The sequence below is a fragment of the Aulonocara sp. 'chitande type north' Nkhata Bay genome, linkage group LG7, assembly GCF_057382095.1.
Source record: "Aulonocara sp. 'chitande type north' Nkhata Bay isolate Kocher_YH1m ecotype deep benthic linkage group LG7, A_spYH_male_GT1.1, whole genome shotgun sequence".
NCBI classification, from domain to species: domain Eukaryota; kingdom Metazoa; phylum Chordata; class Actinopteri; order Cichliformes; family Cichlidae; genus Aulonocara; species Aulonocara sp. 'chitande type north' Nkhata Bay.
In genome coordinates, this window is record NC_141350.1 from 62,538,463 (window position 1) to 62,562,812 (window position 24,350).

General features: G+C 39.6%; 1 protein-coding gene across 5 annotated transcripts in view; it reads left to right on the plus strand.

Annotated features, from left to right (window-relative positions):
* The window catches only part of myo18b (myosin XVIIIB), a 71,194-nt gene extending 48,198 nt beyond the window's left edge, over positions 1–22,996 (plus strand). For 2 of the 5 annotated variants that reach the window (XM_086301847.1, XM_086301844.1), the window contains 5 exons: positions 6,367–6,500; positions 6,594–6,635; positions 13,251–13,403; positions 14,147–15,072; positions 22,251–22,996. In XM_086301847.1, the coding sequence (XP_086157973.1) occupies positions 6,367–6,500; positions 6,594–6,635; positions 13,251–13,403; positions 14,147–15,050 (1,233 nt within the window). In that variant the 3' untranslated portion in view covers positions 15,051–15,072; positions 22,251–22,996. The remainder of the gene's footprint in view (positions 1–6,366; positions 6,501–6,593; positions 6,636–13,250; positions 13,404–14,146; positions 15,073–22,250) is intronic. The other 3 variants (XM_086301846.1, XM_086301842.1, XM_086301843.1) reach the window with 3 other exon arrangements.
* The last annotated feature ends 1,354 nt before the right edge of the window (positions 22,997–24,350 follow it).

Below are 24,350 nucleotides of genomic sequence, written 5' to 3' on the forward strand. Positions count from 1 at the left end.
AAATTACTGACCTCTGTCATCATTTTAAGTGGGGGAACTTGCACAATCGGTGGCTGACTAAATATTTTTTGCCCCACTGTAGATCACGACTACACGGACAGCACGTAGGCTTTTTAAATATAAACCTCAACAGGAGTTTCACAACACAGGCTGTGACACATGATTTTAAAGTCCTGGCAGGAAACACTTCCTCCAGGCTACAACTAAAAGTAAAGCAGACTTTTAAAACACTCACTTCTCAGCTCTACTCATTAACAAAAACAGCTGCTTTATTATCTGGAACACTTGAAAACATCAGTGTCATTACTACAGAGTGCAATCATAGCAGCACGGTTTGGACAGCACTGGGACTTCGGCACAATGCTGTGGAATAAAAGTGTGAGCAAACACCACAACCACAAAAAAAATAGCGTGTTGCTTTATAAGAAAGCCCTCCGTAAAGCCAGAACCTCTTACTTTTCATCACTGATTGAAGAAATGAGAACAACTTTAGGTTTCTCTTTAGCACTGTAGCCAGGCTGACAAAAAGTCAAAACTCTGTTGAGCCAACTATTTCTTTAACCTTAACTAGTAATGACCTGGCGAAATAAAATTTTAGCCATTAGAGAAAAAATCACTCATAATTATCTCACAGATTTAATATTAACATTATCTACAGCTACTTTCAGTACCATGGATATTCATTTAGTCTTTTTCCTCCAAACCATCAACATGTCTTTTTGGACCCCATTCCTACAAGACTGCTCAAAAAAGTCCTACTATTAATTAATGCTTGAATCTTGAAAATGATCAACCTATCTCTAATTATAGGCCAACCTCCAACCTTCCTTTCATATCAAAAATCCTTGAAAGATTAATGGTAGGTTTGTAGCTTGAACCTATTCGCTGGAACGTTGAAGGCAATATAATTACACAGCAAGCAAGACCCGAAGTAGGCAAAGTTCTTCATGTTACTCATGCATGAGGGAGACCTGCCTGGAGCCAAGTGTCGTTCCACCACTTGACCTCCGTCAGACTCTCAGCCAGGTTCCCCATAGCACTCCTTTTATTGTGGTTACATGAATATGCATAGGGTCATTAACATATAGCATCTTACATAGGTATACATGTGAACAAAGAATACTCTGTGTGTGTGTGTGTGGGGGGGGGGGGGGGGGGTACTGCTGATCAAAGGGCCATATAACATGAAAGCACAAAAGCAAATATCCTTGGTCAGGAAGAGGGTAGTCTCCGCCTCACCCTAGATGGTTCACCCTAGATAACACGGTGAGGAAGTCCAGCAGTTCATCTAAACAAAAAGCACTTAGACTAGAACAGACGTAGCTATGTTAATCCTACCGTAAAACAATAAGACAAGGTACGACCTCTCTCGTGCTCCCAGAGTGCTGTCTAATACACACAAAGTTTGCAGACTATCAAGGATCAAACCTCTACCAATCTACAACTAATTATAAAACTCTAAGCATACATAAGTAAATATTTCTAAGCATAAATGACAATCAACAATACAAAACCTAACAAGTAGTTGTCAAACAGCTAACAGATCATCTGCAGAGGAATGGTTTATTTGAAGAGTTTCAGTCAGGTTTCAGAGCTCATCACAACACAGAAACAGCTTTAGTGAAGGTTACAAATGATCTTCTTATGGCCTCTGACAGTGGAGTCATCTCTGTGCTTGTCCTGCTAGACCTTAGTGCAGCATTTGATACTGTTGACCATAATATTCTATTAGAATGACCAGAGCACGCTGTAGGTATTACAGGTACTGCGCTGCAGTGGTTTGTATCATATCTATCTAATAGACTCCAATTTGTTCATGTAAATGGAGAGTCCTCTTCACACACTGAGGTTAATTATGGAGTTCCACAGGGTTCAGTGCTAGGACCAATTCTGTTTACATTATACATGCTTCCCTTAGGCAGCATCATTAGAAGACATAGCATAATTTTTTATTGCTATGCAAATGACACAACTTTATCTATCCATGAAGCCAGATAAAACACACCAATTAGTTAAACTGCAGGAATGTCTTAAAGACATAAAGACCTTGATGGCCTCTAACCTTCTGCTTCTTAATTCAGGGGTCACGATACAGGCAGATCCAGAAAACCTAATCACAGAGACGAGGGTTACTCTAAAGCAAGGCTGGAAAACAAACAGAATTCTACAGAGCCGGGCAATACTAACTGGAGTTACTCAATATGCATTTATTGCTTCTACTTTAGACTACAGTAATTTGTTATTATCAGGATGTCCTAAAAACTCCCTGAAAAGCCTTCAGTTAATCCAAAATGCTCCAGCAAGAGTACTGACAGGGACTAGAAAGGGAGAGTATATTTCTTCTATGTTGACTTCCCTTCATTGGCACTATGTTAAATTCAGTATTGAAGTCAAAATCCTGCTTGTCACATACAAGGTCTTAAATAATTAGGCCCCATCCTATCTCTGCTACACTCTGACCATGAAACCATAGCCACTGTGCACCAGTCACACTGTTCTTTACTTTAAATCCATCACAGTACAGTAAACTAACCTGTTTATCCTGCACTAAACTCCAGAGTATTCTTATGCAGCCTTTACATAGCAGTTAGTCTACCTCATTTTGTTTTGCAGCATATTTCACAATATGAAAGAACATAATGTCACATGTACAAATGTACACTCCATCTCTGAGCGAAGTTAGCTCTGAAGCTTTAGCTAGCAACACACTCTTTGACAAACTGCACACAGTTTGTGTGTTTGCTGATGTTTGTTGAACAGATAGAAACAATTTATTTAAACAAACATGCCACTTAAAAAAAAGTCACTCCCTTTATGCTCTCTTCTCTTCAGTAGGGCGAGCTAGTTGCCAAGGTACCGCAACCGCAACTTATGGAAACTTGCAGTCATTCCAGTGTTGTGTCAGTAAATAAACAAAAAAACAAAACAAAAACAAAACACTGTCCCACTTTTAACCCCTTTGGCACATGTAATCTCTTTTTATGCATCATCCTGGTGATTAATAAACAAACAGGAATCCCTTTCCTGTGTTACTGTTTGAGCTTACATGGGTTTGATGTCTCGTCACAGTGACGAAATAATAATTCAACCCAAATGCATTTAACCAGAAGTAATGAGCCTGTTTTGAAAATGTAAGAAGTAGAAAGTACAGATATTTGTTTAAAAATGTAGGGAGTAAAAGTAAAAAGTACACAAAAAATAACTACTCAAGGAAAGTAAAGATTCCTAAAAATTGTACTTAAGTACAGTAACAAGGTATTTGTACTTTGTTACTGTCCACATCTAGATACAGAGGTGGGAAGAAAAACTGAACAGAAAAAGGGGCCAAAGCAAACAAACAAAAATATATTTTAGGTTATGGACACATCAAATTAATTAAATCAATGTAATCAGAGTTTGTTGATTACATTGAACTTTGTTCTCAGGCTTTTGGGCTCTGTGGGCTTGAAATAATGTAACAACTTGGAATTCGATTTGCATTTTCTTGATTCAGAGTTCTTAGACAGCTTAGATAGGATCAGACCCTCAAACCACTGAAGAAAATAACAAAGCAAGCAACAGAATTAGTCTGTTCAAAAGGCTGAATGATTATCACGTCAAAGGCTGGTGATTTCTCAATAGCCTTTTCACTGTCTGTATGAAAGGGGGACATTATCATGTGTAGTGAATAGGAGCATGAGGACCCAAATGCAGACACACAGATGTGGATTGTGGTAAACAAAAGGAAAAATGTTTATTTAGGCTGATGAGCAAAATACATTATGGTGAAAAGTAAAGTACCTGAGGAAATTAGAAACACTAATATAGTATATAAAACTTGAACTTATAAAGCGAACAGTCAGTCATTCCAGTTCAGTTTGTACAGTAGACATACAAGGCAAATAAGAGTAACAATATACAGTACAATGAAATAAGAAGGATAAATAAATAAAGGATAGAAAAGAAAAAAAGGGGGGGAATGTGACAGACTTCATAACAACTTTGTACTTGAAAGTTGTGACAGCTCATTCGTTAAACATTTCTGAATGAATTTCAATCCATGATAAACCTTTTTTATTGGAAGTTAATTTAAGAGAGTTTAAGTAATATTCAATTTCAATCAAAAACAAATTAAATGATGGGGTCGAGTTTTGAAATTTACATTTATGTATGTGGAATTTCCCTAATAAGATGGAGCGGCCGAAGAGTGAACTCTCAAAAGTACTGAATATGACGTCACTTATTTATGTGCGAATGTTTAATAATTAAAGTCAGTCATATATCCACAAACACAACAAGCTGAAAGTCAGTGATATATGTGTGTGTGTGTGTGTGTGTGTGTGTGTGTGTGTGTGTGTGTGTGTGTGTGTCTGTGTCTGTGTGTGTGTGTGTATATATATATATACATATATATCATAATAATCTGACAATACTATAATATTGGCCATATTATATTTACATTACCACAGTGAGATGACTTTAGTCTCATGAACAACATTAACTAATTCTTATTTACTAACTAATCTTAAATGACTGTTCAGCACAGAAATGAAGCCCAACAATCATGTTTTACAGTCCTCTGGTCTCAGCCTCAGATACTCAACTAATCAAAGTGATGTCATGACAAAAATGAATGACCAACAAAACATTTTTCTCCTTCATTTCTGTCAAACAAAGCTGTATGTAACGTGTCTCGCAGTTAGTATCATCAGCGCGACGAAGCGTATACCGTCCCATTTCACAAGCCTCTCACTTCCGCACTTCTCGTACTTATAGTACGCACCGTACGTAGTACGCGTAGTGTGCGTACTTCAAGCGTGCAGACCCTGAATTGGGACACAGCTCAGGACTGAGACATACGAGCTGAATGTAGACAAAAAGGTAAACAAACATGGAGACAAGACTGACTGGCACTGGAGACCCAGACAGCAAGACACAGAAACAACACTAGGACATGAACGAAATCAAACAGTAACCAAGAACCAAAAATATAGATAATAAAACTCAGAGGCACTAGGAAGTACTAAACTCAAACTTAAACATAAATATCTCTTAAATCTAACAGAGACTCAAAATGCTGGGTCATAGACTCAGGACCATGACAGATATAGCCTCCAGGTCTGAAAACTGAAGCCTTCGCAGAAACAAACTCCATAGCAGCTCCACAAAGTCCAGCTGGAAAAACAAAATTGGAGAAAATGATGGCAAAATTGGAGAACTTGGTAGCGACAGTGAACAAAGTATTAAAATTGGAGCTGATGTCTCCATCTCTAAATGCGTGCAAGGCGGACTTAATAAGCAACCCATTCATTGCAAATGAGATGGACTCAGCCAATGCCTCAAACAGAGAGAAAGGAACTAGGAAGACATTAGTTTTTAGTAATGGCACTGGAAATTTCACAATTTCACATTTCATCCTCAGTCACCCATAGGAGAACTCTTGCCACTCAGCGACTCCGAGGAGCAATGACAAGCAAATGGACCCTCAACTCAGAATATGACGTATGTCACGGCGGAGTCGGTGTCACAGATGACTGAAAAAACTAAAAATGTTAAAGAACTAATAAAAGCTTTACATGGGGGGAGGGGGGGGGGAGGGAGGGAGGAGCTTTCCTATTTCTACTCTAGTGTGAATGCACAATTGAGTTAGATGAAGATCTGAGCAGCCGAGCAGACTTTAAAGCTGCTACTTACAGTTACACATTCAGTCATGTTCTTGTTCTCACTAACTGCACATTTCTTTGTGACCTCTGAGCTGAGCCAAGAAAATGAGAAGGAGCTCCAGGACTTAAGTTATTCGCACAAAGCAACACATTCACACACACACAGACAGACACAAGAATGCCCTTAAACAACCTACCAACCAGCAATGGAGACTTAGACACAGCCCCATATAAATGGATTTAATCATACACACAACAGCATGCACACAGGCACACACACATGTGCATGTACACAGACAGACACACACTTCTCCATTACCATACCCAACGTCATCTCTCCCTCATTCGGCTTCCTCTCTCTGACTGTGATTAATCCTCATTGTCTCTTCAAGGTTATGGGGGTGCACACATACACACACTCGTACATGCTTATGTGTTTCTATGACAGTTGTGGCTCCCACACCCGTCTCAAAACCAACAAAGGCAAAAGCCTGAAAGCTTTTGGTTGTGTGTAGGTGCATACATATGTGACAGGATATGAGAGACAGAGTCAGTAAGAAAATGATGGAACGATTTAAGAAATCACTTTTTTTCTCTGGATGTCAGCTTGCATATGTAATAGTTTGCTAATAAATACTGCTGATGTGTGCTGGGGCACAGCAAACAGGTCTGTTAGAAGATGACCATCTTATTCATCCCTGCATCTTCCTCTTTTTCTGTACAGGAAATGAAAGTTGAAGAGCTCAGCACTGTCAGACAGGCATTACAGGCGGACCTGGAGACGTCCATCCGGCGCATCGTTGATCTTCAGGCTGCCCTAGAGGAAGTAGAATCGAGTGATGACAGTGACACTGAAAGGTAATTTGCCCTCACTGAGGTAGCTCCTCTCAGGTTCAGTGATGATATTTGTATGTCTGAACTCAACTTTCACCAATCTGCCCTTCAATCCAGTGTTCACACTGCTGTGGAGTCCTTTACTCAAAAGAAAGACCTGTAAGAAACTCTTGGCTGTGTGTGTGGCTGTGTATATGTGTATGACCTAAAAATATCCGAGCTTGAAGTGTTCTTATTATGCATATTGTTGTGATAATAAATAACAGGATAAAAAAGACATAGACTTCAACTAGCTTTGGCCTTGATTTCCATCATATCCATGCATATCACCAAAGTCAATGCACAATTAAGTCAGCTACACCTTAACCCAAATGATGAAAGTCATTACATAGATGTGTAAATTGGATATTAATTTACTAACGACCATCAGGTCACCAAGGTTAGGGTTGAGTTTTGTTTTAGCTGTTTGTGTGTGTGTGTGTGTGTGTGTGTGTGTGTGTGTGTGTGTGTGTGTCCATCCATTTTCTGCTGCTTATCTGGATGGTGGGGGGAAGCAGTCTAAGCAGAGAAGCCCAGACTTCCCTCACCCCAGCTACCTTCTCCTGCTCATCTATGGGGACACCAAGAAGTTCCCAAGCCAGCTATGAGATATAATCTCTCTCGTGCAAATTCTGGTTTCCCCCAGGGGCCCACTACCGGACATGCTCAGAATAACTCACCTATGAGGCGTCTATCTTAGTCAGATGCCCAAAATACCTCATCTTACTCCTTTTGATATGAAGGAGCAGCGGCTCTACTCCGAGTCCCTCTCGTATGACCAAGCTCCTCACCCTCTCTCTAAGGGACAGTCCAGCCACTCTTCGAAGGCTACTTGTGTCTGTGACTTCATTCTTTCGCTCACTGCCCAAAGGTCATGACTATAGGTGAGCGTAGGGATGTTAATTAACTCTTTAATTGACAACTTTGCTTTTATGCTCAGCTCTCTCTTCACCCCAACAGATTGGTGCATTTGCATCACTGCGGACTACTCTGCTTCCACAATAGAAGGCACAACTATGGTATTGAGGAGATCCTCCTCACTTTGTGTGTACTTTTCACTGCCTGAATATAGCCTCAGTTGAGGTAAGCAGTGTTCCACCAAAGCTGTAGACGGTGTGTGTGGAATTCCCTTCCTACTCGTGGTGACTCCTTTAGCCTGAAACCTCTCTTCATCTGTGGTGTCCACCATCTGGTTCTGGCATTACCACCAGAATCAGTTGTCAGCTCAGCACCTCTCTTCACCCAAGTGCCCAAGACAGATGGCTGCAGATCTGATGTTACAATTATAAAATCAATCATCAACCTGCAACCTCAGATGCCTTATGTGCTTATAAACACCTTTATGCTCTAACATGATGTTTGTCATTGACAAACTGTGGTTAGTACAGAAGTACAATAACAAAACACAAGTCCCCCAGGGGAACCTTCATTTTATGCGATTTCTTTGTTGTGTCTTGTATATATGCTTCTATGACAACGAATTTTCCCTCTGAGATTACTAAAGTAGGCTAATGATTGCTGTATTTCATAGTCAGTATACATAGCCAGTCGTGTTAATGATCTGGCTGAGGGGGTTGCAATGGGGACAGAGCATCTCCTTGGTGAACCCCTCACTTGATTATGACTTGTGCATTTGGCTTGAAGTTTGCCTCTTGTGTTTTCCTTCACCTCCATTGGATTCCTAAACGAGGCTCTTAGGGTCCTGTTAATATCATACAACATTCCCGAATCCTTGTGCAAGGCATTGAGTCATAGGCTCTGATAGAGGACTCGAGCTCAAGGACCTGTCCCCTAGTTTACAAAAGCTGTGTATTAGCTGTGTATTGAAAGAGACGTGAAAGTAAAGCATGTAAGGAAAAGACAGAGTTTGAACAATTGTACAACTCTCTTAGGCAGCTTTCACTACTTTGTTTAAGATATCTTGAGGAATAGTTTTCCAGACATCTTGAAGGATATTTAAAGTGGTTGTTTGGATTTTGGCTTCCTTTTGTCCATTCTCTGTTGAGATAATCCTACGTTGCTTTAATAATGTTGAGATCTGTGTTCTGGGAAGGCCAATCCATGACTGGAAAATGGACTTCCACCTCTCCCAGTCGGTTAAGCTGCAGTCAGTTCCGATGGAAGGCTTGGACCGAGAGGCAGCTCAGCATCTGCTGGCTCTAAAATGATTTGAACTCTGGCGCTGTACATCACATGTACCCGGCCGATTCGGCCAACGGACCAACTGTTCATTTCTTTGCATCCCGGGATCTCGGGCAGGCCCCTGTCCAAGTCCCGGTTGTCCCACTGTGAGGTACAGGCAATCCAGCAGACTTGTGCCTCAGTAGAAGCTCCTCTCCCCTCAGGTGTGCGGGCCCACTCAACCAGTGAGGGTGGAGGGGTGCCTCCCTCTCTGCCATTTGTGCGGCAGTGACATGGTCCCCAACTGCCACCTTTATGTGGTTTTCCCGCTTGAACATGGCAGCCAGCCCCTCTTTCGCGGAGCAGGTTCTGGGTGCCCATCAGCAGTAGCCGTCATTCTGGGGGGGGGGTGAAGCATTTAAACTGCATTTCAATTCAAGACAGAGAAACAAAAAGATTATCCCTGGCCAAAACTGGGAAGACTTAAAAATAAAGTGCTATTTTAAGTACTTTAAGTACATTTTCAGAATGGTATTGTCTTTAAATAAAAATAATAAAAAGTCTACATAAAGTGCAGTTTTTCTTGTTAGAAAAATAAGGCAGAAAGATAAAAGGTCATTTGACCAGCTTCACCTTTAAACTCTGAGTAACCTTAGCCAAAATTATTTTGTACATTAGGCTAAAACAATGTGATCATGGAACATTTTAGTGCAAAAAATAACAAACCCATTGGACTCACAATACCTCCATGCTTATTTATTGTCCATCTCTTTCAGCCAGTTACTTAGACAAACTAGCCTGTTCACATTTTCAGAGCTCAAGGCAGCTCTCTTTTTTTGTTACTATGTTACTATGTGACCTGCAAGTGATAACAGTCTGTCACATGGGACAGAAGTGGCAGGACTAATTTAATACTTGCGGGCCAGGACAGACAGTTGTGGGTGGGTGCCTGCTCGGCTGGACCACAACTGCAGTTTGCTCGCTGATGGTGGGTTCTGCTCTGTACAAACTCAGGGCCCCTGTTACACCGGGCTTCCTCATCTGAATCAGAATCTGAAGCCAATGAAGACAAGAGGAGGCTCTTTGTCTTTACTGGCGCCTTTGTGGTGGCATCTTTACACTGTTCCTGCAACAGGGCCTCAAGGCTGGTCCAAACCTCTTCTCGCTCTCCCCTCGCAAGACACTTTAAATTCTTAAAGCGTGGGTCAAGCACAGTAGCTGTCTTGAGCCACTGGTGGTTGAGTGTAGCTACACGTTGGGATAGGTCCTTTGTGAAGGCAGTCACCATGTAGTTTGAGTCATCATCAGAGACCTCCATGGTGTGATGCAGGTGGCAGAAAGAAGTTAAAACAATTGAATATGAGACATATGTCTCACCTCCAAGAAGCTGAGTCACAAACCTGTAGTAGACAGTTCAAGAAAGTATTTTTTAATCTACACAATAACTGTCAACTATAGAGCTTTTTGAAGAAACAGTAACAATAAGTTAAAAAATAGTTTTATTTACCTGCATGGCTCAAGGATAGTCACCAGCTTTTGGAGTTTTACCAGCTCTGATGGAGTTAAAATGACTAGCTTGTGCTTTTGTTTGTCTAAAGCAGCAAAAACAGCCTCTTGATTCTTTAGTAGATGAAAAAACATATCCAGCATTTAATTCCACCCTGTGGAAACATGTTGTATGAGTGGTTCTTTCTGTTGCCCAAGTCTTGTTTCCTCCTGGTGTAATTCCTCTGTATCAGCAGGGCTGTGTTTAAAGTGACCCACTATCTTGCAACATTTTGCTAATGCATCACTAAAACCACTATCAGCAGGGCTAACAGTGAGGGTTGTTTGCAATATGTGAGCAACACAAAGCATGTGATGGAATGGGAGGTGCTGCAGCCACCATGGTTCGTGCACTCTCTGTCCCAATTGTGGTTACCTTTTGTTGAATTCCCCATTCTTCTGCCAAAGAGAGAAACTACTCAGCGCAGTTTTTGGAATAGTTTCTGATGTTTGTCTTCTGCACAGTCAGGGCAAAAGACTGTAGATTCCATGTCCCATCAGTGACATCAAGAATATGTGCAGTGACTCCGAGATAATTAGAATTACTAACAGAATACAATCCAATCCAATATAGTTTTATTTATATAGCACATTTTAAAACCCGAAGGCACACCAAAGTGTTTCACAGTAATACGAAGAAACAACATAAGTCAATAACAGAGTACAGATCGGGCACTAGCACAGACAGAATGGAGGCACTAATAGACCGGAAGAGTTAAGTAGAATAGGTATCAAACCTCAATACAGGAGGAAGGTCAGATCGTGAATACAAAATATCTACTAAGAAGATAAAAACAGCAGTAAAATTAATAATAAAATAATACATTTAATAAAAAGTTTAAAAAGGGTATTAACTGGTCAGAAAAGCCAGGTTAAATAAGTATGCTTTCAATCTTGATTTAAAGGATTGGATAGAGTCTGTGGCACGAATAGAAGCAGGAAGGCTATTCCAAAGGTTGGGTGCAGCTGAAGCAAAGGCACGATCGCCTCTGGTCTTCAGTCTAAACTTAGGTTGGGCCAGGAGTAATTGACCTGATGATCTTAGTGCATGACAAGGCATGTACAGATTGAGGGGGAGTCCAGTGATCCCCACTAAGAGCCACAAAGTCTGTTTTTTGTAATGCATCTAATTTTGCTTGTTTTTCAGTGTCATAAAGCTGTTGAATTTTACTTGAATAGTCTGTCGCCATGGCAGTTGGAAAGTTGGATCACCTAATGCTAACTGTAGCACATTTTCTAACCCCCTATCTACTACACTGATAGTGGTCTACAGTCCAGAGCAATCCATTTTGTAAGAGAATTTGTAAGTAATTTTTTCAAGTTTGGGCTGCCGACACCTTTTGTTGGTACTCGAACTGGGACTGCTAGTGCTAACAGCTCCCACAGTTTCCGTGCTCGCTGCAACATGTTTTGCATTTAGATGGTAAGGTTGAGGTGCTTTGGTGGTATGCAAACTCCTTTTTGCACAGTTTGCACAAAATCACACTTTTATGAAGGGTTGGGTAGTCTTTTGAAATTAAATTTGCCTCCGATCAGTCCTAGCAACACGCTTTCTTCAGATTCTTCTCTTTTTGTAGGCCGCTCGGAGAAGCATTCTGACAAATTTCCCACGTGTGGGACTAATAAAGGTTATCTTATCTTATCAAACTATCACTGGTTTCACGCCTGCACAGCTTGCTTTACATGTAATCTGTGGGGCGTGGCCCGGCTAGCCGGAGTGTCTTCAAGAAGTATCCATACTTCTATGTATCATACCCCATACATATGGAATATGTAATGGAGTGGAGAGATAGTCTCTCACTCAGAGAACCACGGTTACAATGTAACCGTACGTTACATTTGGTGAGTATATTATTGTTATTGATACTTATAATAGTCAAAAGTATTTAGTTATCCTTCAAGGCGATTGAGATATGAAAGTGTCATGGTGGGCTCATTGGCAGGCAACGGTAGGACTGAAACACAGGACTCCAAAACAGACTTTTTTTTATTTAGCTGAGAAAGCAAACTAAAAATCAAAGTACAAAGAAACACGAAAAGAAACAAAAGATAAACTAGTATTAAGAAACAGGCAACTCACTGGAAACTCACAACTAGACATACAGTAACTAGGGAACATGGAAAACACACGAGAAAAACACAGCCAAGGTGGAGAACACCAGAATAAACAGGGCAAAACTGAAGACTTAAATACACACACACAGGATAACCACGGGATGGGAAACGGGTGAGAACACAGCTGGGACTAATCAGACAGAGAGGAATCAAAACTGAATACACTGAACACAGGACAACGGACTATCAAACTAAAACAGGAAGCAAGAGACACATACTAAGATGTGGCCTGACTGAAGACAAGGAACACAGGAGGAGCAAGACGGCGCGTGAGACACGACAGGGGAACAAATTAATAAACACGGAGACAGAACTTAACATGCACGAGAGACATGACAGACTATCCAAGGAACAAGGACACAGGGGAAGCAAAAACAGAACCATGAATAATACTAAATCAAAAAATATAAATAAAAACAAGAAAAAAAAACACTGGGTCACTGACCCAAGACCATGACAAATACCACACAGGAAAGGATCACAACAATACGAACCAAAACCAGGGAGTTAACTTGAGAATATTGCTGAATGTCCAAAACATAAACTTTGGGTCTCTGACTCAAGGCCATGACAGAAGGGTTTTGTACATGACTACTAACATCCAAAATCCACAGGACACTAACTTAACTGATGGCATGCCTTAGAGCATGTTTTTACCATAGACCAATGAGAATTTTTCATTTCCTTTTGTAAGCATGTAAGCAAAAAACAGTCCTGTGATAAAGTGCGCCATGAAAGTTTGCAGTGTGCCAATCTTATGAGTCATTACTTGCTGCTCCACCCCTGCTGTAATGCTATCTTGGCTTACAGTGGAATCATCAGCTGTTTATGGAGCTGCAGTCGCATATTTCCTTTTTTATTGTGCTTGCATGTTTATAGCAGCTGAAAAGGTAAAGATCTAATTTCATTCAATTTGGCTGTAGCAGATTTCTGAGGTTTGCTTTGGTCCTGCAGTGACTCTGTGTCCAGTGTCGGCTCTGTTGGGGGAGAAGGCATTCACACATGGTCAGGAGTGTCTAGAGGAGGCTCCCGCGGTGGAAGCTCACTTCACAGCAGCCAGGGGGGCCGTCAGTCTGTTGCTGACACCATCAGCACCTACAGCTTACAGTAAGTCTGCTAACACAAGGTACTTCAAGCTGCAATGATAAATCACTTAGCTTGATTTTGATGAGCTAACTAGCTACGATAAGTGTTTCAAGTACTGTGTGACACTACTATTAACTACTGTCTTGATGCATGCTCCATCATTCAAGTAAGTAAATCCCAAAAAGTTGAAGTCACTTGGATGAATGAGGAAATGTTTCTCCCACTGAAGAGTGCTGGTGGTTGTCTGGAGCCTATCCCAGCTGTCTTAAAGCGAGAGGCAGGGTACACCCTGGACATAGACAACCATTCGCACTCTCATTCACACCTATGAGCAATTTAGGGTTTCCAATTAACCTATCCCCACTAACTGCACGTCTTATGAAGTAACATTTCAATCAAATATATTGTTTCTTACAGTTTTGGTCAATTACAAAAAGTACCTTTGAAATCTCCTGATTTGTGCTCTACCACAGAAAATATTTGAATTCTTCAGAATCACAAAGATGATGTGTGGACATTCAGCTTAATGCTTTCATGTTGTGCTCAGAGTTTTTCAAAAAGCAAAAATGTTGAATGGATCAAATTGATTTGATATAATGCTCAGCCCTGTTTAGGCTGTTTAGTTGGACAGAGAATGTTTTTGATAATAAACACCCAATAGATGAAATGAGACAATATTTAGTTCTAGCCCTAGATGTCTGTGTATGTTAGCCAAACATATGGGCTGGTTTGTGGTTTAAACTGCTTCTTTTATCACTCTCTAGTTCTTGTGTGAATCCTGATGATGAGGGCTCTGAGGCTGGAGGCGTTGCTAGCAGATCTCTTGGTCGAGCCCCATCCTCCACAGCTCTGTCTGAATTGTTGGAAGGACTTCGTAAACGCAGAGCTGGCGGTGATGCAGGAGATGAAACTGGCAGTACCGTCTCTTTGGCGATTTATCAAACAACCGGAGCATCGACTCTCAGACGGAGAGCCTCGGCCCTCTCTCTCAGTCCAGAAGATGTCCAGGAGCCCAGACCTGGTCCCAGCATCCTGAAACCATCCTCCCCACTCCTGCCACGTTCTACCAAAACTCTCTCTGCAGCTGGAGGCAAAGTCTCTCGCTTTAACTCAGGTGATTCTCTCTCATCGCTTCCCTCATTGCCGCACCTCTCCTCACTTGCTGCTCGTCATCATGCTCCTTCCGTCTCCATCCCAGAGGAAGAGAAGTCGCTGCACTCTGTCACAACTCCCATCCAGCGCTCCCCTCTGGCAGCACGGCAGTGCATGGTGGGGAGCCTCATTCCAGAGGACGTAGGTGAAGGATCCCTAGGTTCAGAACCCATGGTCTTCCAAAATCGGCGTCTGCCTTTGGACCGTGACGACGCGGCCTCAGACATCTTGCCTGCAATCAGGAGAGCTCAGTCAACCAGCAGCCTGGCCAGCTCAGTCAGAGGAGGTAGGAGAGCACTAAGCGTCCACTTTGGAGAGCTGCCTCCCTCGAGCCACAGCAGGAAAAGCTCTGAATCGGAGTCCTCTAGCTCAGGTGGATCAGGACGAAGCTCCCAGGGTGGTGGGCCAAGACGCAGGTTTGAGAGGCCGCAGGGTGAGAGATTGGAAGCAGAGGGCAGCGAGGGGGGAGACGTGGCTTCACTCATGAAGAAATACCTGAAAAAGGAGACTGACTGAAGCAGATGTGCGGCAGTCTCAGGTGTGTAGATGGACAGCTACATGTAGGAACTGGGGGAACATTTGAAATAGTAAACAGTAGTTGCATCACATTGTTTTGATATCAGAGCCATTTTTTTCCACATGCATGTTAGTCAAATCCATCGTAGAAACCTTTTTAAAGCGGTTCTGTTATGCTTATTTGAAATGTCATTTTATTTTCTTATATTTTATTTTCTGAAAGTAGTTTTTTGTGATTCACAGTTCAAAATAATCCTGTTTTTAGTCTCATACTTGGACTTGGTGCAACCCTTCAGTTAAGAAGCTGAGTTAGTTTTTCTTACAGACAGCCGACTGTAAACACCTTACAACCAAAAGATTTGAACAGCAAGCAGGTGGAGCTTCTGAGCAATGCATATGTAACAAAACCTTACTTTTTAACAACACAGACTGTAAATACAAGATGGACTTGGTCAAAGCAAAGCCTTCTTAACAGTGGTTGGTGCTCATGATCTTGATTTATGGAGCCACAAGTTGCCAAATTTGTATAATAGTGAATGCTGCGTGCTTAAACTGTATTGCTACATGCACAAACACAGACAACTTCTAACTTCTTCAACTTCTGCTAATTAAGAAAATGCTACAATGTTTACCAGCAAACCTCAAGACCAATTTTCTTCAAGGAAGGTTTTTAACGAAACAGCAGGTCACATTTTTTATTGAAAATGCACCACTGAGCAATAATAGCGTAACTAGCAGTACATTTTGTGCTGTGTTGTATGTATCAATGTTAGTAAATCCATTTGTGTGTTTTATTTAAATAGTCTACTGCTATATTTTGTATGTTTTGAGAGGAACTCCCAGAAATAGATCTAAAGCAGGGTCAGTTACAAACACCTCTTTCACAAAATCTTGTCACTGTGCTATCTTTGTAAATACTGTCAATACTTCTTTTAGACCCGTTTGTGGTGCCGCAGTTGGTTAGTAAATCTAGCCCTAAAATGGTAAATGTGGCAACCATTACACCTGCTGACAGCTGCTAAATACCTTTTTAGTAGGTGTCAGTGTGCAACTGTGTCAGGGGCCAAGATGACAAACATAAGGGATTGCATTTATATAGCGCTTTTCGGGGCCCTCAAAGCGCTTTACATTTCATTTCATTTTTTTCATTTATTTATTTATTTCACACTTGGTACAACAGTTCAAACAAACCAACCACACTTTCTATCAATAAAGCACTACAACCATGTGTGAAAAGGAGCAGGAAGAAGAAAATACTCTTATTAAACCCTGCCCCCTATCTACAATCCAACTTATATTACAAGTGGGCACCAAAAATCAGGGAACAAACTAAGATTAACATTTATCTCCAGTCCTAACTCAAACCAAACAACAAATTTACAATCAGAATATACCACTCCACATAGTAACAAGGAGAAAAATAAAATTAAAATAAATAAAACAAAAAATTATAATGGATCCTTTTTCAATGAACTCCAATTTCATTCACATTCTTCATATTGAGTTATCGTTTTAAGCATGTAACACTTTCTAAAACAATGTAAATTTATACAATTCTTTAAATTATAATGAAGAGAGTTCCACAGTCGTATACCCCTAACCGTTGGACTCATTAATCTTTGTGTAGTCCTAGCTAACTGATGCTTAAAATAAAATTTCCTTCTGCTATCTTCTCCCCCTGAACACAATAAAAATACTCTTTGTAACTTAAAGGGCAAAATATTATTTTTAGCCTTAAACATAATTAATAGTGTCCGTAATTTCACTAAATCTCCTAATTTTAATAATTTCGATTTTTAAATAATTTATTTGTATGTTCTCTATAATTAACATTATGAATCATTCGTATCACTTTCTTCTGTAATAAGTTTAGAGGTTTTATAGTATTCTCATATGTATTCCCCCAGACTTCAATACAGTAACTAAAATATGAGAAAAACAATGAAAAATATAAAATGCGCATTGTTTTATAGTCTAATAAATCTCTTACATTTCCCAGAATATAAATGTTTTTAACCATCTTCTTTCTAATATACTCAATATGCGATTTCCACGTCAAATTTTCATGTACTATTACACCCAAAAAGCGAAAATCAGTAACTCTTTCAATCAATTCTCCATCAATGGACATAATAACTTCTTCCGCCGAATATCATGAATTTCGTTTTTGTCAGATTCAAAGATAATTTATTTACATCAAACCATATTTTTAATCTTAACATCTCAGAAATCATAATTTCAACCAAATCTTTCAAATTCTCTCCAGAGCAATAAAAATTTGTGTCATCTGCAAATAAAATAAAATTTAACCTTTTTGATACGTCACAGATATCATTAATGTATAAATTAAAAAGTTTAGGTCCCAAAATAGAACCTTGAGGAACGCCACATACAATCTTCAATCTTTCAGAGGTGTTACCGAGATAATGTACATATTGCGACCTATTTTCTAAATAACTCCATAACCAATTCAATGCCACTCCTCTCACACCATAATTATACACTTTAGAAATCAAAATAGAATGTTGTAATGTATCAAAAGCTTTTTTTAAATCAACAAATACCCCCACTTTATATTTATTATTATTAGTTGCAGATGAATCGTCAATGAAAGTCAACAATGCTAATGCCGTTGATCTATTTTTACGAAATCCAAATTGATTTTCATTTATTAGTTGATATTTTTCAATAAAACTATCAAGTCTTTGCGCAAAAAGTTTTTCAAGCACTTTTGAAAACTGAAAAAAGAGACACTGGCCTATAATTGTTAAAACTATGCTTATCTCCTGATTTATATAAGGGTATCACTTTTGCCACTTTCATTCGATCAGGAAATACTCCTGATTGTAACGAAAGATTAAAAATATAGCAAAGAGGAATACTTATACAATCTAAAGTCTTTTTAATTACAACCATGTCTATACCATCACAGTCAGTAGATTTTTTTTAGTTTTACAATTTTCTACAATTGCTACTATTTCTTTTATGGAAGTATCAGCCAAGAATATAGAATTAAACACTCTACTTTCTCCTTTCCAGGCTTCCTCATATTCTGGATCGTCATTTTTTCTAATTAAATTTGCTAAAGTGGGTCCAACATTTACAAAAAAAGAATTGAATTGTGGGGATAGGTTAATTGGATAATCCAAATTGTCACTAGGTGTGAATGTGCGAATGAATGTGAGTGCAAATGGTTGTCTGTCCCTGTGTGTTGGCCCTGCGACAGACTGGCGACCTGTCCAGGGTGTACCCCGCCTCTCGCCCTATGACAGCTGGGATAGGCTCCAGCGCCCCCCGCGACCCTGAAAAGGATAAGTGGAAGCGAATGGATGGATGGATGGAATTGAATTAGTTTACTATTTCAGTCTCGTCTTCGACAACTTGATTATTCTTAATGAAATAATTAGGTCGATCTAAGGGTGTGTTCTTGTTACCCAATACTTCTTTAAAAATATTCCAAATGCCCTTAATATTATTCTTGTTTTCCTGAAAAAGTTTATTATAGTAGTCTTTCTTAGCTTTCCTCAATATTAATACCAACTTATTTTTATAAACTTTATATTTAATTTCCGCATTCTTAGTTCTCTGTGTTATATAATCCCTATATAAATTATTTTTCTTTTTACATGCATTTGCAAGACCCTTAGTTATCCAAGGTTTCAAATTCTTATTCTTTTTCTTATACTTAAATGATACCAATGGACAATGTTTATCATACAAGGCCAAGTAAGTATTTAAAAAAGCTCCATATGCAACGTTGACCTCATTAACATAAACTTCCTTCCAGTCCACTTCCATGAGATCTTGTCTAAACTTGTTGATTGCCTCGTTATTTCTTAACCTTCTATGACTCACGAAACCAACTTCTTCCTTTCTTTTCATATTTAAATCAAAAGTAAAAAAGACTGGTAGATGATCACTTATATCATTTATGATGAGGCCACTCATAATATTACTCTCCAAGCTATTAATGAAAATATGATCAATTAGTGTTTCTGATTTATCTGTTATTCTACTCGGCTTTATAATTAAAGGATAAAATCCTTTACCAAGTAATAATACAAAAAAATCTAACGCAGCCTTATCATTTGCCTCTTTACAAAGATCAATATTCTAATCACCACACAAACATAGTCTTATTTCCCTTAGCTTTACTCAATTAGTCTTCTACTGCCTCTGTAAATAACTCAATCTGTGACCCCGGTTTCCTATATATACACGTTACAATTATATTACTACTTCTTTCTATATCCAATTCCACTGTCACAGATTCCATTAAATCGTCTATAGCCACAGACACACATTCAACTTTTTTACATTTCAAATCACAATTAAGAAAAAGTGCCATTCTTCCTGCCTTTTTCTTAATTCTATTTACAAAGTATAAATCGTACCCTTCGATACAGAAATGACAACCCCTCTTCTCATCTAACCATGTTTCAGACAGAGCAATTATTTGAAACCTGCCTCTCAGACTATACAGGAAATCTTTAATCGAAGCAAAACTTCTATAAAGACTTCTGCAATTAATATGAGTTAAAGAAAATGTATTAACTATTTCAACCGTATCCTTGAATTGCTCCTCTGTATAATAGTCACATGTGACATTAATTGTATTAAGCACATTCCTTTCAGGGTCAATACCTACTTAAAAATCATATGATTTATGATCTGAGTCGTCAAGCATTATGCATAATTATTCTAAAACTATCTATTTGTAACCGGACTTACGACTTATCATTAAGAATGACCGAACTCCACTAGCCAGTAGCAGAAGATCTACGATCGGCAGGAGCCCAAGGTATAAACACCAATAAGGAGAGACCACATCACAATAGACTGTTCACAAATTTGTTATATTTGACACACAGCAGCTGCAACAATGTAATGAAAGCAATAAAATAAAATACAAAATATTTCCCCCAAAATAACAAACTAAATAAAAGTGCGCGCATACAGCTTTCTCTGAGTCAATTGTGGATAATGTCTGGTCACTGATGGATCGTTGGGGCCCGTTCAGTTTGTTTAATGTTTGTCCTACCACACTCCGATGAAGGAAGAAAGTTTGTAGTCCTGCAGGTATCTGAAGCTTCAATGGGAACGAAACTTTGGCTTCAATAAAACCTTGGCAAATCCTATTCAATTTCGGGTTGGCTCGCCATCCAGTTAACTGGAACTGTGGAATCACTGCTCCTCGACGGGGCTTGCCTCAGACTGGGTCCATCTGTCGAGTCATCCTTTTACCAGATAACAAAAAAACCTGACCGTTGACAGGGTGAAACTCTGAACAACCAAAATCAATCGCTAGGAGTTAAACTTGCTTTTAACTCCTAGCGATTCGACTTCGGGAACATTAGTTTCTCTGGCACATGGCATTGTATGAACAACAACAAAATGGCAACACAGGAAATCATGTGATCAAGGTCAACAGCAAGGGTCACTGGGAGCTCATTGCTGATTGGCCAAGTTAAATGACAACAGATAATCTTATTTGTCCACATCTTCCTTTAAACATAAAAGAAAAAAGAAATGACTAAATTGTTTACATTATACACGAAAAAAAACTACTTTCCACTGCTCTTTTTTTCTAGCTGGGCTACATATTACCCTCAAAAAAAAAAGAAAAAAAGAAAGGGATCCTTAGCAATCGCACATTCATTTATCGACAAATTTTAAAGTCCGTTGATCTCTGTGTACAATTTACAATTTCCTTTTGTCCTTTTCCACCCGAAGTAGCATCTGTTCTTGTAAAGGATGAACTAATTGTTTTTAGGCTCATAGCCATGATTGGTCGTAGCCGTTTGCCTATCTTGATAATGTCATCTCGTATAAATGTCCAATTCCTCAAGATCCTTAATCGTTATAACCTTGGCTTCTTCTGGTGTTCCATTCAGTTTGATCATCACCTTACAGTTCCTGGTCCAGGTTGCTTGAATCTTTTGCTCCTTCCGTAAAATGCGAGCTTGTCTAGCAATATCTGCATTTCTTTTTGTAAGATGTTCATTCAAATATACTCCGCTTCCTCTCAAAAGGCTGGACCGCCTCAGCAAATCAACTTTGTGTTTACGGTTTACAAATCTCACTACAATTGCTGGAGGAGCATTAGTGTGCCTTATAGGAAGGGTATAGCATGCAGATATATTATTACTATGCAGGGGAAGTTTTTTATTCGAAAAGAATTCCACAACCTGCCGTTCCAACGACTGTAGCTCCTCCATCGGGGGCTCGTCTTCTCCTCTTTTTACGCCGGTCCCAGACTCGGTGACTCTCGCATAACTCCTGTGTTTAGTTTCCAGACCCGTAATAATCACTTCCTCAAGTCGAGCCTGCTGTTCTAGATCGTCCACCTTCCTTTCCAAAAACTGGATTGTCTTGTCTTTCTCCTTAATCAGGTTTTTTAGTTCTTTGATTTGGTCCATCATCGACATTAATATTCCTTGTTGCTTATTTACTTTTTCAATTTCCGACGTCAGCGAGTTAAGTGAATGTTTAATCTCCTCCAGATCTTCTTCAACTTTCTTCATCTTTGCCATTTCGTCTCTTATAAATGTCAACCTTAGTTTATTTATTTGCCCAAACAAGGTCTATAATTGAAATTGTTTGGAGTTTTAACACCAAACATCACCGCACCACCGCGAGGACGCCAATCCTGCTGTGATCACGCCCGCCATCTTGTGATCATGTCAAATGACACATGACATTTCTTTTTGCAGATCCAACATTAAGATGCCTCTAGCATTTCTATGCACTTGCACGTAATTGCTGCCTTGAGAAACATGCAGGTTTTTATGAGTTTTCATAGAAGTGCCCAAGAATAAAATATGCTCTTAACTTCCAAGGTCATTATCAGGGAACGGGGCCTCCATTATTTCAGATGTGATTTCATACTGGCACCACAGAGGAAAACCTACTAGACATTGTCATTAATTTCATCTTATTGCTCTGAAAATTGTAAAACAGTAACATCATTTTCTTTCAAATGAGAGCTCCCTGTGGGGAGTGGGCGTAGCATGACTCATAAATATCTGAGCTTATAGTATTTTTAGTCCCATTTCAACTTCAGAGGTGGTTGATAACTACAGGCCCAGATAGTGTATGTGTTACATGTTACTCTTTGTTTCACATCATCTTTGCTATTCTGACCATCTTGTCTTTGATTTTTTTTCTATTGTCCTGTCATCCATCCACATCCACATCCAGCAGAGACCTTTGGAGATGGCGAGTGTTCCTCCCACGGCAACACAGAAGCTTTTTGACTCTTCATATGGAAATTCACAAGTCACCAAAAATACATTTGTTCGATTTTTGATCACTCAGTCTGTATTTAAAGTAAGCAGTTTATATATGAATAAAGACAATGAAATGAACAGTTTGCTTTGTAACTTTACTCTTTGTGAGTCATTTCTCCAAGAGATTCCTTTTTTAAAATTATTAAATTATATTGTTTTGGTCTTGTGTTGAAAAATTCTATCACAGATGTGGATGTGGTGCTTTGAAAATCTTTCAAAAAAAAGGAGAGTTTGGTGCTGCACAACAAGTTGCAGTGGAATTGTAATTTCACTGTGGTGTGGTCCAGAACCACTGAAACCAAAACAAGTGCTGTATCGGGAAGACAATTGACCTTCTGACACACGCTATCTTTTAAGTCCATGCTTGGTATTAACCCTGTGCTCTGCTTAGAATTTTTTCTTCGCTCAGTGTAAAGCAATGCAGCATGTTTCCTGTCACTCCACTCTTAGATTGCAAAGTGTTTTCTTCCTGTTTTTACTTTCTTGCTCCCACCTCAGACACATATAACCAGTATGATGCTGTGTGTAGTGGTAGCTTTTCGTTTACTTGGATTTGATGCTGTGTGAATACCATAGACCCTATATAAAAATTGCGATAACCCCCTTGACCATCCCCATTGCTTTCTTGGGTGGAGTGTTATCGATTAATTCTTGCAAGGATAAAGTTTTGTATTTTTTCATCAAAACAGATGAGTTATAAAAAATGCATTTGTTCAGAGACGCACCGTGTTGGCTCTGAATTTTCATGATGACTCACACTATTTTATTCAAGTTTTTCTTTATTGAAACATTGAATAGTTATTTTACTAATAACCATAGATCTAACCACCTGCCATTGTTCTTGCTAGTCTTTTTGCAAACACTATTAAGCTTTGTAAATAAATATAGAAACTTATTAGACTAAAGGCTTAAAGGAAATTGTGCAAGAAATACTTGAGGTGCCACAACAGACAGGCATTGATGTGCGATGTGTCCCTGTGATTTCCAGGTCCAGGGCAGGAAAAAAGAGTGATGGCATAATTAAACGTAATCTGCTGCTCAGCTGCTAAACTTAAACGGCATCGTTATTGACAGTTGAAACTCCCAAACTTAACACCTTGGCATGATCTGAAAACTCAGAAACATGGTAACTTGGACATACAGTGGGGCAAAAAAGTATTTAGTCAGCCACCGATTGTGCAAGTTCCCCCACTTAAAATGATGACAGAGGTCAGTAATTTGCACCAGAGGTACACTTCAACTGTGAGAGACAGAATGTGAAAAAAAAATCCATGAATTCACATGGTAGGATTTGTAAAGAATTTATTCGTAAATTAGGGTGGAAAATAAGTATTTGGTCACCTCAAACAAGGAAAATCTCTGGCTCTCACAGACCTGTAACGTCTTCTGTAAGAAGCTTTTCTGTCCCCCACTCGTTACCTGTATGAATGGCACCTGTTTGAACTCATCATCTGTATAAAAGACACCTGTCCACAGCCTCAAACAGTCAGACTCCAAACTCCGCCATGGCCAAGACCAAAGAGCTTTCGAAGGACACCAGGAAAAGTATTGTAGACCTGCACCAGACTGGGAAGAGTGAATCTACAATAGGCAAGCAGCTTGGTGTGAAAAAATCAACTGTGGGAGCAATCATCAGAAAATGGAAGACATACAAGACCACTGATAATCTCCCACGATCTGGGGCTCCACGCAAGATCTCATCCCGTGGGGTCAAAATGATCATGAGAACGGTGAGCAAAGATCCCAGAACCACACGGGGGGACCTGGTGAATGACCTGCAGAGAGCTGGGACCAAAGTAACAACGGTCACCATCAGTAACACACTACAACGGCAGGGAATCAAATCCCGCAGTGCCAGACGTGTTCCGCTGCTGAAGCCAGTGCATGTCCAGGCCCGTCTGAAGTTTGCCAGAGAGCACATGGATGATGCAGCAGAGGATTGGGAGAATGTCATGTGGTCAGATGAAACCAAAGTAGAACTTTTTGGTATAAACTCAACTCGTCGTGTTTG